The 14,096-nt window shown below is 45.0% G+C and overlaps 2 protein-coding genes across 8 annotated transcripts in view; both read right to left on the reverse strand.

Moving 5' to 3' along the window:
- Window positions 1–14,096, reverse strand: part of RBBP5 (RB binding protein 5, histone lysine methyltransferase complex subunit) — a 38,587-nt gene that overhangs the window by 23,131 nt on the left and 1,360 nt on the right. The window contains exons 4-14 of one of the 6 annotated variants that reach the window (XM_065038342.1): window positions 13,771–13,911; window positions 13,154–13,316; window positions 12,592–12,701; window positions 12,320–12,439; window positions 11,902–12,055; window positions 11,721–11,792; window positions 11,295–11,412; window positions 10,542–10,611; window positions 10,199–10,428; window positions 8,946–9,140; window positions 2,393–4,182 (exon numbers count right to left, since the gene is read on the reverse strand). In XM_065038342.1, the coding sequence (XP_064894414.1) occupies window positions 4,154–4,182; window positions 8,946–9,140; window positions 10,199–10,428; window positions 10,542–10,611; window positions 11,295–11,412; window positions 11,721–11,792; window positions 11,902–12,055; window positions 12,320–12,439; window positions 12,592–12,701; window positions 13,154–13,316; window positions 13,771–13,911 (1,402 nt within the window). In that variant the 3' untranslated portion in view covers window positions 2,393–4,153. Of the gene's footprint in view, window positions 1–2,392; window positions 4,183–8,945; window positions 9,141–10,198; window positions 10,429–10,541; window positions 10,612–11,294; window positions 11,413–11,720; window positions 11,793–11,901; window positions 12,056–12,319; window positions 12,440–12,591; window positions 12,702–13,153; window positions 13,317–13,770; window positions 13,912–14,096 lie in introns of those variants that run through there. The other 5 variants (XM_065038346.1, XM_065038345.1, XM_065038343.1 and 2 more) reach the window with 5 other exon arrangements.
- Window positions 66–1,609, reverse strand: TMEM81 (transmembrane protein 81). Of its 2 annotated transcripts, none has more exons than XM_065038376.1 (2): window positions 1,456–1,609; window positions 66–1,061 (listed from the first exon to the last, which is right to left on the reverse strand). In XM_065038376.1, the coding sequence occupies exon 2, from the start codon at window positions 872–874 to the stop codon at window positions 71–73; it is 804 nt and encodes a 267-aa protein (XP_064894448.1). In that variant the 5' UTR covers window positions 875–1,061; window positions 1,456–1,609; the 3' UTR covers window positions 66–70. The 2 variants fall into 2 exon arrangements, with proteins under 2 accessions (XP_064894448.1, XP_064894447.1); XM_065038375.1 differs by having other exon boundaries at window positions 66–1,058; window positions 1,456–1,596.

A 14,096-nucleotide genomic window follows, 5' to 3' on the forward strand; every position in this document is an offset into this window, starting at 1 on the left:
GAAAAATTTACAAACTTCACCATGAAATACCACATCAATATTAATAAAGAAACAGAGGCAAGAAATGGCATTAAATCTTCCTCTCGGCAGCTCTCCTCCTCAAAATCTTCCACAAGCAGCAGAGCGGCACGATGACGACGAGACCCGCGGCCACTCCACCTGCAGCTCCTATCAAACCTTCGTGGAAGAATTGCCTCTGCCAAAACTCCCGCTCCGTCTGCACCACTTCGCGGGTGATGTTGACTGTGTTTCCTTCCCCCCCGTATGCCGTTAGTTTCTGTTCCCAGGTCAGGGATTTTTGGAAGTTCAGATCCACTAAGTCCCTCCGGATCACCCTGACCCCAAAATAGACCCTCTTGATGAGTTTGAACGTCTTCAGCTCCCGCACGTCGCACCGATAAGTCCCTCCATCAGACTCCCTGGTAGGGGAAAACCTGAGGACAGTATCGTTCTCTTGGAGGCGTTTGAACAGCACGTTTTCCGTGGTGATGAGGCCTTGAGCAAACTTCCACACGTAGCCATAGGCTTGGCGATCGAAATCGGCCGTGTCCGAGGGTTGGCAGGTGAGCTGGAAGGGTTTGCCCACGGGGATGGTGAAGTGGAGCAAGCCACAAAACCAGCGGGTCAGGCAGCGGGACGTGCGCATGACACAATCCTTCCTCTCGCCGGCCGGCGTCACCTCGCATGACTCCTCCTGTTTGAAGCCCAGCCCGCAAGTGACACTGCAGGACGTGCTGTTGACGGCCAGTCTGGCCGGAGCGGACGCCAGCGCTGCCGGGATGGTCACCCAGTCATAGCAAACTACCGACGGTAGATAGAAAACACCAAGTAATGCCCCAAGGATGTGGCCATTCCCCAAAGTCTTCATAGTCATCAATCAGACGCGCTGCTTGCTAAAGCTGTGCAAATTCAGTAGTCAAAAAAAGAGACAAACCCAAAAAATCGCTCTTTGTAGACCTTCAAACTAAGTGTTTCTGGAATCCCACCAGCATCGTCTTCAAGACACCATCCTTCCGCCAAGGAAAAGGCCTCCAACAAGACAGGCGTGAAGTGCGACGCTGCTAAAGAAGATGCAAGACGTTACTATGTCGGTCGGAGCGTGAGTTGTGAATTCCAGTTCTTGTAACACAGCCACAGAATGTTTTCATCCACTATATTCCAGCTATTGGGATCTATTTGACAATTTTGAAAAATATTAAGTCCTCCCTTCTCTGGAAGACTTTACATACTATTTTAGATGAATTTCCACTGTAAATAAGTACTGATCCAGTTCAATTTTCCCACCAATCTATAAAGCAATAAGTAACCGTTACTGGAACTCTTCAAATAACTCTGTTGAGCATAAGGAAACCATAAATCCTTATGCAGCACCTCTACAGTTCTGTCTTACATACGCAGATCCCAAAATCCAAAGTACTCCCCAAATTAGCAAGATCACGAAAGCATCATTTCAACCTCTAGATAATCTGTTGGCACTGAAATTGAAGGCAATCTGCGCAGTGTTTTATCACTGATGATATTCATCTTCACACAGGGCTCCAAGAGGTCACTCGCGTCTCCAGGACCGATGTCACAGTCCGGCTGTCCCGGTCAGAATGTGGCCCCGAACCTTCCGAGGGAGAACAAAGAATTCCACAAAGTGAGTCCTCCAAAATGAGGACTTGGCCTAAAAAACATCATTTGAGGCTCCTGACAGCCCCTGTCAGCCTCGGGAGGGTTTCAACAGCATCACAGCAGGGCTGAGCCCCCAGCTCTGTGTCACCTACAGCCAAAATCCCCACGTTCGACTGACGCGTCTAAACCACAAACCACTCATACGCTGCAGCAAAACGCTCGAAGATGAGGCAGCCCAGTGTTAATTCACTTCATGCTCAAGCATCCCAAAAGAATACTGCGCTACTAAAAAAAGTTCTTCATGAAAAAACCCCGAAGTTACTTACTTTTCATGGAGTAATTGAACTACGGCCAAGCCAGTTCAATAATCAGTGTCTCCTTACTAGTGACTGAGTTACTGGTTGCAGAAAGGATTTGGATTGCCGCATTCTTCCAAAGCTGTAATGAATATCCACATTTCTCTTCCTTAAAGTCTTTAATTTATTGAAATGACGACTTGTGTAGATGTAGTTGATGTGTTTTCCACAGCCCGCAGGCTCTGTGTTCAGCTCGGAGCAGCCAGGATGCGCTCAGCTCTATGGGGCTTTGATCGCACCACAGATTTACTCTGGAAAAGAGACGATCAGCTAAAAGCCACTACTAAAAAAACCCCCAACCAAACAGAAAATCACCAGCAATGGGGAATCACAATATGTTTGTATTTGCAGCAGCGCAGGATTGTAAAATTCCTAAATATTGTCACAAGATGAACAGCCACAAAGGATGGAAAAGCCAAGACTTGCCCTAGGAAATAAAACATAGCTCTTTATTTACAAACACAAAAACTAACATCACTGCTTTACGCTACCATCAAGCCAGTGTCCGACTAATATTGTACAAAACTAGAGACCAAAAAATAAAATAGAAGTTGGAAGAAAATAAACCAAGGACATATACACTGTACAGGGAAGTCTGAACAGAAACGAAGGCTGGAGTCTGGGGCATATTATATGCTTTAAAATCATCTCGAGAACCATCGCCTCTGCATCTTTTAAAGCTTGTGGGCTCGGCCACACCACGTATGGGCAGATTTGACATAACAGCGTTCCAGGAAAGCCGCGAGTCATCCTACAAGCAGAATGAACAGAGGAAATGAAGACGCATGGGACTGAATTCCATTAACTGAAACAGGCCGGCGCACCAAAGCCGGAAATGAAAATAGCAGATTGAAAAAGCCTTCTGATTTAAAACGTCCCCTCTTTTCCCATGCTTGTATCTCATGCAACTACCGCATACTTCCGATTGCAAATTAATAAATCTCTTTATGACTCTTCTTCTTGGTTTTTAACGTCTGCGGGATACTTTGAAAATTTAAATATGTAGAGATAAGCTCAATAATTACATCTGGGGAAAAACTGAAAGTAATTGCATAGGAACTATAAAAGTCTATAAAACAAGGGGCATTAGGAATGAGAGCCTTCTTGTAACAGGCTGGTCTGGTACAGAGAAGTATCAGGCTGTAGGCACTGGGTAAAGTGTCTCTTCTCATTCCCACAAAGAAAATGTTACAACCATCTTTAAGGAACACAAGGTTAAAGCATCTCTCTGCCATTCTTGATCCAGAAGTGGGACAAAACCCCTGCAAAACTACACTCTCAGTTCAGAGAAATATCGGTTCTGTTTTCTCTAAGAGCCAGTACCTACCAGCTAGGAGGAAACCAATTGTTTCTGGGAGGGCACCTCACAGAAAAAGACAGAATAAAAACATCTGCAAGGACCGAAAGGAACTGCCAGCACAGCTTTTCATATCGCAGGCTAGAAGAAAGCACAGAAACCAAGTATTTTAGCTAGAGGTCCTTCCACTTGTTCCTTTTCCCATAAGCGGAGTTATCCTTCGCATCTAAAATATTCACAATACGAAGACTCATTCTTCGCAGCCTTCGGAGGGTGTCTTGATTCTTCACGTTCAATCTCTGTCCACCTGAGAGGAAATCAAACCTGGCACATAATCAGCAGCCGTGGGTCACTAAGCACGTCAGACATCACAGCGAGCAAACAGAGAAGCCGGTACGGTGATGCGACTGGCACTGAAGGGCTTCTAGCTCACTGAAATTCAAATTAACAGCACAGAAAGGGACGTTTGCGGGATACAGAGTCACACGGTATCAGGAATAAAAATACACACTTTGGGTATTCTTCAATCCAGGAACAAAAAAATAATGTATTTAGAAGATAAGCTTGATAAGCTCTGGAGTGGCAGAGTGTTGGGTACCGGCTTCCTTTAGATATAGTTCTTTCTGTCACCACAAAGGCGGTTCCAAATGAGTCTCTTTGCAAATCGCATGACCTGGGCGTCAGCATTTTACACCGTTCGCCGAAGAGGCGGCTAAGGAGGAATGAAGGCGTTTCCTCTTCCAGATTCATCTCTTACAAAAGTCAATCCCTGAATCCACCACCAGTCTGCTGTGTTAGTCAGTCCGCTCTGAGCGAGCGTCGCAGCTCTCTTCCGCATTATGGTGCCCATATAGGAAAGAATATAGGAAGATAAAGAAGAGCGTCTTCATAACAATTCTGAGATTGCACCACCTGCTAAAGAGATCAAACACACATGAAAAATAAGTAATTGGACTCAACCTGATGTTACCAGAAACCACAGACTACCAAATATGGTAGCATTTCCAGAATAAAATAAAATAAAATAAAGAGAGTAAGATTTTCTAGACAAAGCCATTTGAAAGAATGAGATCTAATCAACAAGATACTGCCTACGACAAATTAAGATCTCTGGTATTACTGCATTTGTATTTGAGATCATGTGCAAGGTGGCAAAGGAACTCGGAGCTTTTACTCCACGATGTTGCGAGCAAACTTACCTTGGTGCAACATTTCTTTTGCTTTATCAAGCCCAAAATCTCAGAGCAAAAGCACAACAAGTTCCGCCTAAGTTTGGGTTAAACCAGATTGCCGCAAGATTTTATTCTGAAATTATAAAAGGGATCAAAGCTGCTCAGCTGGTTTATCTGGAAACCTGATTGTGACACAGCAGCTTTAAGAAAACAACGTTTACTGCCGGACGGCAGCGCACAGCGACACAGACACACTTCTAGAAGGCTCCAAGGGTCGGCCATGAAGCTTTGCAAAAAGACACCAACGGTTTCCAGAGGAGAAGCATCTGTCGTGTTTTAGCCACTGATTAGTTACTTCAGGAAGCAACAGCACGAGGAACCAGCGGAATTAACGGTGTCATGCATGAGGGACAGCAAAGGGAGCCTGGCTGCAGGTGGCTGTTTGACTTTGCACGTGGTGGAACAGCGGGAACCCCAAGAAAAGGCTGGTTGACCAAAATAGGAATTATAAGCCGTAAAGAGAATAAAGGAAGGCGGACATGAACCTCGTGGACTAAGCGACTACGGTGAGTTTGGAAAGATTCAAGTGACTTTTTCTCAGCGGACAAGCTGCTCTTCTCTTAGCACGACTCACACAGACACTTCCACCACTGACTACTGAAACCTACTGCAGGGATCTACTGGATCCTCTCAAGTCAACAGTACTGCAGAGGGGAACACAACCACAGGTTCTAATGAGAGACGCAAGTCCATCGTAGCAATATGAATTATTTGCCTATAGCTCCATCAAGCTAAACAAAACCACTATGGAAAAATACCTTTAAGTGCTTACAAGCAAGAAAGAGCAAAAGTCCATTTTAGAAAGTTCTACCAACTCCTACAGATGGGTGAAGTAAGTAGGGAACTTGGGTCTAAACCCATTTGTTGGTAAGAGAAGAAATGTCTATTTTCCAGTGTCCAAACGCACACATCCCAGCTCAGCAGCAGGAGACACTGAAATTCCACTGTTGCCTCTTATGGCAAGTCAGACTGTAAATATATATATATAACTGCGCTCTCCAAAGATCAACCTAAGGATGGAAAGCCTCAATTAAGAGTGAAATCAGCAGCCCACTTGAAGTGCATGTACACTAATGCACGCAGTGTGGGCAACAAACAAGAGGAGCTGGAAGCCATCGTGCAGCAGGAAAGCTACGACATAGTTGCCATCACAGAAACATGGTGGGATGACTCATACGACTGGAGGGCTGCTATGTGTGGTTACAAGCTCTTCAGAAAAGACAGGCAGGGTAGGAGAGGTGGAGGGGTGGCTTTATATGTCAGAGAGTCTCTTGACTGTTAAACTTGAGGTCAGCAGTGACAAGGTTGAGTGCCTGTGGACCAGAATCAGGGGGAAGTCCAACAAGGCTGACATCCTCACGGGTGTCTGTTCTAGACCACCCAACCAGGATGATGAAGGAGATGAATTATTCTACAAGCAGCTGGCAGATGTCTCAAAACTGAGAGCCCTTGTTCTTGTGGGTGACTTTAACCTGCTGGATATCTGCTGGGAGCTCAATACTGCACAGAAGAGGCAGTCTAGGAATTTCCTAGAGTGTATAGAGGACAACTTCCTTCATCAGCTGGTAAATGAGCCCACCAGCGGTAAGGCCCCACTAGACCTACTGTTCCCAAACAGAGAAGGGCTGGTGGGAGATGTAGTGGTTGGAGGCCGCCTGGGGCATAGCGACCATGAAGTAATAGAATTTTCAATACTCAGAGATCCAAGGAGAGCCATTAATCAAACCTCTACACTGGACTTCTGGAGGGTAGATTTTTACCTATTCAGAAGTCTGGTTCAGAGCATACCCTGGGAAACAATGCTTAAAAACAAGGGGGGCCAGGAGGGTTGGACATGCTTCAAGAAGGAGGTTCTGAGTGCACAGGAACAGGCTATAGCAGTGTGCTGAAAGGCTGGCCAGTGGGGAAGACAACCGGCTTGGCTAAACAGGGAGATTCTGAAGGAAATCAGAAATAAAAAGAGAGTTTACCGAGGAGAAAGCTGAGGTACTTAATACCTACTTTGCCTCGGTTTTTACCAGTAAGACAGGTGGCCCTCAGGACAACTGGCCTCTGGAGGTGGTTGACAGGGATAGGAAGCCAAATAGCCCCCTTGTATTCCAGGAGGAAATAGTTGGTGACTTACTGAGCCATCTAGATCCTCACAAGTCTATGGGACCAGACGAGATCCATCCTAGGGTGATGAGGGAGCTCACAGAAGAGCTCGCCAAGCCGCTCTCCATCATCTTCCAACAGTCCTGGCTCACTGGGGAGGTCCCATACGATTGGAAATTGGTGAATGTTACCCCAGTCCACAAAAAGGGCTGCAAAGCTGACCCTGGCAACTACAGGCCTGTCAGCCTGACCTCGGTGCCTGGCAGGGTTGTGGAGCAGATCATCCTGAATGCAATCACACAGCACCTTCGGGATTGACAAGGGATCAGACCCAGCCAGAATGGGCTTAGGAGGGGCAGGTCCTGTCTGACCAACCTGATCTCCTTTTATGATCAGGTGACCCAGCTGGTGGATGAGGGGAAAGCTGTACATGTGGGGGGCATGGGCTTCAACTCTGCCAGGGGAAATTTAGCTGGAGATTAGAAAGCAATTCTTTGCAGAGAGAGTGGTCAGGCATTGGAATGGCTGCCCAGGGAGGTGCTGGACTCACCGGCCCTGGAGGTTTTTAAACTGAGATTGGCCATGGCACTTAGTGCCATGATCTAGTAAACGGACTGGAGTTGGACCAAGGGTTGGACTGGATGATCTCTGAGGGCTTTTCCAACCCAGTCCATTCTGCGTAACAACTGCATGGAAGCATTACAAGCAAACGTACACAAATACCCTCCCAAATATGGCTTTGCAAGGATGTGTCAAAAAACAAGAAAGAGGTCTGTCTAGAACATGGTTTCACTTGGAATATGTTAGAGGAGGTGGGAATATTATTATTCCAGCCCTCAAAACAGACAATCTTTTCTCATTTATATACTTTTCACACACAGTCACATTCATTAGCACATGATAAAAAAAAGCAATCAACAGGCCTGCTGATGAAACTAATGGTTATAATCATTCGGTCTTCAAGCCGGAATTGTCTGTCCAGCCTGGCCCAACAGGGCAGTCAGGACATGTAACAGATCCCAGCAAAGACACCCGACGATCCGCACAACCCAGACAACTTCAAACCATCCTGGATGCCCCCTGTGACTTGAGAAGTCAAAAGGGAATCCCCTTGTCCTGTAATTCTGATACTAGAAGCCACTCAGTACCTCCCATGCTACAAACAAGGGCTGAAGATACTCTTGGCTGTTTCATTTCTGGATTTTGCAAGGTACAGCGTGAAAGGATTAAATAGAAGCCCAGAAAACATCCGCCAGATTTTTCCATGTACAGACTAAGTTTGTTTTATCGCATTCCCTTTCTCTGCAAATAGCAATTAGCAGTGCTAGTACAAGCGACATAACAGGAGCTGAGCAGGAAGGACAACGAGCAAGGTGGGTAGCGCAGGACCAGCAGTGAGGGAAGGAATAAACCACTTCTGTACAGTCTAAAATCCACAGCAGCAGCTGCTGCGTTCAAGGAAATGCAAAATTGGGTAGATCAGTTACACTGTGTCTTTGAAACAGTTCATATATCACCCCTGAGTTCTTTATTACTGTCTAAAAAACCAATGGAGTCCGTATCACTTAATCCAAATGCTTTCTTTACTGAGCTTGAATGAACTCTGCCCAAATAAGAAGCTGAAGCAGCAAATGAGACAGATGGGAAACACTTGGTCTCCCTAAGTCTGGGCCCCAATAAAAGTGACTGCCAACAGTTCTGTTGTACTACACAACCAACAAAAGATGACCAAAAACAAGGAGAAAAGTCCACCAAAATCGATCCTCATTGACAGCAACTGTACTTTTTGGAATTTAACTGAGGCTGCTGTATAGGTAGGAATAGAAAATTTAGCTCCTGAATTTCATCTCAGGGTTCGTTTATCAAGCAATTATCAATGCTCTGCTTTCTAGTTCTGCTTACAGAACTTTTTTATTCTTCATTACTTTGCCTGGTATTGATGGCACAAAATAGCGATTTCAGTTTCAAAGTCCTTCACTATTTACATTATTTACTCCTCAAAATCGACCCCCTGGAACCAAACATCATTACCGTTTATATAAGAGTCGATAGAAGTTATCCAAAAGGTTGAAATTATCAAAAGATTTTTGGTTTTGAAATAGCGCTCAGCCTCTATTAAAAACCCTACTCTTTATACGCAGTAACAGAGGCATGGACATTGGTTTTATTGCAAATATTGAAAGCAGTTCCGCTTAAAAAATATGTATATTTTTGCCTATCCTTGACAGCAGCTAAACACGGAGTGAGCAAGCGCCGTTTGGGAAGATAAAACGCTGTGACTACGTTAAGTCAAGGGTGTGTACAAAGCAAGGCCACCAAGCAAGCCAACGCCGCTCGCGCTGGGTTCCTTACCTGTCAAAGGCTGTCCCAGCTCCGCCTGCACTTTACCCTTCGCTGCTCCTTCCAGAGGTAAAGCACCTCTGTCCCCTTTGTAGAGTTTCGGTTTAAATGGAGAATCTTTGTCTTTACCTTTTGATCCTTTAGGCCTGCCTGCTTGCTTCTTCTTGGATTTACCATCTCCCTTCACACCCAGCAGCGGATGGACTTCTGCGGAGAGATAAGGTGTTGCCAAAGGGAGTTACCTCTTGGGATGCTTAGATCAGCACGTGCAGCCCCGAGCGTTTACAAATAGCATTAAAAATTACACTTTCAGGATGCCCTTTCTCATTCATGGAATCTCAGAATGTCAGGGGTTGGAAGGGCCCTGGAAAGCTCATCCAGTGCAATCCCCCCATGGAGCAGGAACACCCAGATGAGGTTACACAGGAAGGTGTCCAGGCGGGTTGGAATGTCTGCAGAGAAGGAGACTCCACAACCTCCCTGGGCAGCCTGGGCCAGGCTCTGCCACCCTCACTGGGAACAAGTTTCTTCTTATCTTTAAGTGGAACCGCCTGTGTTCCAGTTTGTACCCATTGCCCCTTGTCCTAACACTGGTTGTCACCGAGATGAGCCTGGCTCCATCCTCCTGACACTCCCCCTTTCCATATTGAATGAGTCACCCCTCAGTCTCCTCTTCTCCAGCTCCAGAGCCCCAGCTCCCTCAGCCTTTCCTCACATGGGAGATGCTCCACTCCCTTCAGCATCTTGGTGGCTGCGCTGGACTCTCTCCAGCAGTTCCCTGTCCTGCTGGAACTGAGGGGCCACAACTGGACACAATATTCCAGGTGTGGTCTCCCCAGGGCAGAGCAGAGGGGCAGGAGAACCTCTCTGACCTACTGACCACCCCCTTCTAACCCACCCCAGGTCCCATTGGCTTCCTGGCCACAAGGGCCCAGTGCTGGCTCATGGTCACCCTGCTGTCCCCAGGACCCCCAGGTCCCTTTCCCCTACACTGCTCTCTAACAGGTCATTCCCCAACTTATACTGGAACCTGGGGTTGTTCCTACCTAGATGCAAGACTCTACACTTGCCCTTGTTATATTTCCCACCTTACAAAACACCAGCAAAATTTGCTGAGTTGCTGGCTATCAATAACCATTGTCAGAAGTGACTCCAAGAGCAGAAGAAAATTATGGAGTGACCTCCTCAACTTGGGGCATTCAGACAAAGCTAAAAACCATCTCAGATGAGGAATAGGCACTAAAACAATGGCAGCTTCTACGCACCATCATTAGGTACTCCTTGGAGTTCAATGTTGGTGGTTTTGGGCTTCTTCTTTGGTGCCTGAGGTCCGTCGGAGGAGGACTGTCTCTTCTTCTCAGAACCCATGCCCTCATCAGCTAAAGAACTCTGAACTGCGTCTGGTGGAGGCCCGTAGGGATTTTCTTCTGGGTCTTCAACTTCAGGAGCAATGGGTAAGTAAAGCAGGGCTTTGGAGTCCTCCAGTTCTTCATCGCTTTGCAGGAAAAAAAAATCGTTTAAAACTAGAGGTTGTGATAACATATTATACAGGGAAACATAGTGATACATTTTGTATTCGTGCTTTAAACAAAATAATTCTTTTTTCACCTGCTACAAAAGGCAGCGATGGGATCCACACTAGTTACATCCACTTCTTCATCTTCTGCAGCATCAGCACCTGAGAACCAGGGAAAAAAGGTGAATTGTAGACAAAAAAAGGCCAAATTAGTCACAAATAATGCAACTGTGTGTAAATGTCTAAGCACGCAGAAGTGAGAACTAAAGCAGAAAACAAACCTGTTCTAACACAGATCTACTGTCATAAAACACCAGTAACGAAGCGAGAGAAAAGATTTTACACCTTTTTAATGTTTTGTTGTTTTCACTAAACTTGTTCTAAATCAGATGAAAATTGTTTTAATGCTTAATTCAAACATAGAATCACAGAATCGACCGGGTTGGAAAAGACCTCAGAGATCAAGTCCAACCCTTGGTCCAACTCCAGTCCGTTTACTAGATCATCAGTACACGTCTTTTTGGCACCACCAAGCGGGCAGAGGTTGTGCTGCTACTGTTGCAGATCCAGCACCGCTGCTGTTGAGAGCAAACCCAAGCACCGATATCATCTGTTTGCCTAAAAATGCATTGGAGAGTGGAAGCATGTCTAAAAAAAAACGTTGCATGTCAATTGGCAGGTACCACATTAATTGTGTTAGCTCGTATATCTTCATTTACCCACTCCTGCTTTGTCAAGTACCACCCCTGCATAACTACCATAACAACTAGTTTTTAATTTTTAGGATGATCATGTATTACGACTACGAATTATTTGCTCCATAGAAACACAAGTTTGTGCAGTACCTGTCTGTTCTGGTTCACTCTTGTCTTCATCTTCGATGTCAAACTCTGACTCTCTCTCTTCATATTCTACATTTTCATCCAGCTCTTTGAAGTCGGGCGCAAAGGCACTCCAGTTTTCCTGAATCACAGCAAATTGAAAACAATTTTTACCTTATGCAAAAGAGCAAGGACTCGTAAAATTACAGTCTCATTCTGCATTAAAATCCCCCAAGTCACACGCAAGATCACAAAAACTGAGCCTCATTCAGGTGTGAGTTCCCTCCTCACATTCAGCAGGACAGCAAACACACGTCAGGTTAAGCAGGTGAACCTAAAGAGGTTGTTGAATGGGGATTTAATAAAGGATTTCAATGTGAAACTGTTCAGCCTACCAGGATGGCAACAGCTGGGGAGAATCCTCTTCAGGAAATGATCTAAACCACTTACCACTTGGTTCTGAGCCCATATTGACACCACGCCGCTCGAAATCGAGGCTATGATCGGTCGGACAGGATGCCACTAGATTTATTTGAAAGAGAAAAGCGGAGGAGCTTCATTGGTAAATGGAATTGAAAAGCTTAGTTTTCAAAATAACAAGAAACACGGTAAAAGCGGATGGTTTTCTTACTGCAACATCCAAGAGCAGCTCTCCTCTGGTCCCGTGGAGGATTTTCACCAGGTTTCCGATACTCTTCTCCCAAATGTACAGGGCATGCTGTCGTGCTGAACCTGCCACTATATATTCACCGTCACCAGAGAAGCAGCACTTCTTCCACGGGGTCCTGCGTGCAAAGGCGACGTTGCAAGTTAAACAGTGAAATAACAGCACAGCGCAGAGGAGGGAGGACTGTGGGGTTGTTCTTCAGACTGAGAACTCACATATTCCCACCCACAAATATTTCACCTTCAAATCGACTTGTGAAGGACAGGTTTCAAATTAAAGCATCTATTCATTGCACTCAATAAGATGGTGATGAATAATCTTCCCCAGCACACAAACCTCACCTTCTCAAGTCAGGCTGAGCAGCCGTTCTGCTGCCTCTTACCTGTTCACTAAATCCTGCAGCTTCTGCATCGGTTCAGGTTCCCCATCCCGTCCACAAGTGAGAATTTCACGGCCATCGTACACCCTGATTATCCGGTCAGCTGTGTTTATTAAAAAGCAGCTGCAGGAAGCAGAGCACAGAACATGCTTTAGAATTCAAAGAAAATGAAAAGAATCAGAATATGTTCCATGACAGAACTATGGGGGGGTTTTAAGACCTTATATGATCTGTCACTCTACTCTATAGTTTTCAATCCAGGCAAAGTCACTCACCTTCCTTTCCGAGCAAATTCAATTGATTTGATAGCTGTGGTGTTGCTGGTGCCAGTTGTCACTCGGAAGGAAGCAACAAGATCCTGAGTGTCTGTTTTTAAGACCAAGATCTGAAGATTAAGAAGACAGAAGGCAATCAGTGTCTCCATTATAACTCATTCCCCTTTTAGAACCTTTCACATCAGCTACTAACCCTGACAAGAGAAGCCTCAGCAATCTACACAGGAATAGTTGGGATTCTGCAACTGTAGTTCTACTACAGTTTCTGCGACATAAATATTGGTTTATCTACACTGGAAAAGGATCCAACAAATATGGTCAAAGACAAAAGCAACACAAGGACCTAACTCAGACAAAGATTATAGTCTAGAGTTCATCAAAGATAAAGCGCGATGTTTTATTCAGAAGATCATATCAACGCTATATCAATTATTCAAGAGACATTCAGGAAGCCTTATTTGTACGTTAAAAGAAAGAACGCAACCCAGAAATGTTAAACATGTTGATAAAGATGGGAGATAATCTAAGCTACTGCATCCGGTGCCATCCGCTGAGGTCTCACCTTCCCCTTGGCATTGCCCGTATAAATGTATTCCCCTCGCCTGTCAAAGGAGGCCACGACATTGAGATCAGAATCGTCATCCACAGGCAGGACGACGTGCTTGGAGTCCGACAGTGTCAGCATCACCGGCGCCGACTTCATGGGACAAACTAATACTCTGTTTCTGCAAGGCAGAAAAAGAAGAGGTAGCAGTTTCTTCTCTGGAAAAGAATTTCCACATTTAGAAGCAGGAAAAAAATCTCAACCTACACCAAAAAATACAGAAATGTATCTCTTTCATCTTTTATTTTTTTCATCAACATGACATTAAGCTAATGTCTACTTTAATTTCCTTTCTGGTTCTGGAAACATCTCCAAGTTTATGCTGTAACTTGTAAACTCACTGAGACATTTCTACACACATTTCCAAGAATCATTCCCTTGCTTACTCTCCTCCCATCCTGATACTTTCATAATAAAAAGGGCCACAACAAATGCAGTTAGGGTCCTAATCACAAGACGATAAACCAAAATCATAAGATTTGGAAAAACCACTCTGCAAACTGTACTAAAAACATTTTAACGATCATCAGTTCCACCAAAATGAGAGCGTTAAACCTTTTGTTCTCAGGACTTACTGGTCTCGAGGGTGGTACTGAACTTTCAAGATAGGCGAAGGAAATCGAAATCTCTGGTCGCAGTCTCCAGAGAGCACATCCCACTGCGACACGATGTTATCGGTCGAAGCACTCACCAATTTGTGGCCATCTCGACTCCAGCTACAGTAATGAGATGCAGTTCAAGTAAAAGTTACTACTGAAATGTGTAAAACATACGCTCACCAAGAGTTTAAAATTATCAGACAAAGGTTTAAACATAAATCAAATAGTCTGAAAAATAACCTTTGCGCTACAGCATCCAAAAACTTAATCAGCTTAAAACATTTCCAAATGCTCTTAAAGGA

The sequence above is a fragment of the Columba livia genome, chromosome 22 (genome assembly GCF_036013475.1).
Source record: "Columba livia isolate bColLiv1 breed racing homer chromosome 22, bColLiv1.pat.W.v2, whole genome shotgun sequence".
NCBI classification, from domain to species: domain Eukaryota; kingdom Metazoa; phylum Chordata; class Aves; order Columbiformes; family Columbidae; genus Columba; species Columba livia.

Bases quoted from the DNA above. Each gene is read 5' to 3' on its own strand.
- TMEM81 (XM_065038376.1), bottom strand. From the start codon at position 874: ATGACTATGAAGACTTTGGGGAATGGCCACATCCTTGGGGCATTACTT.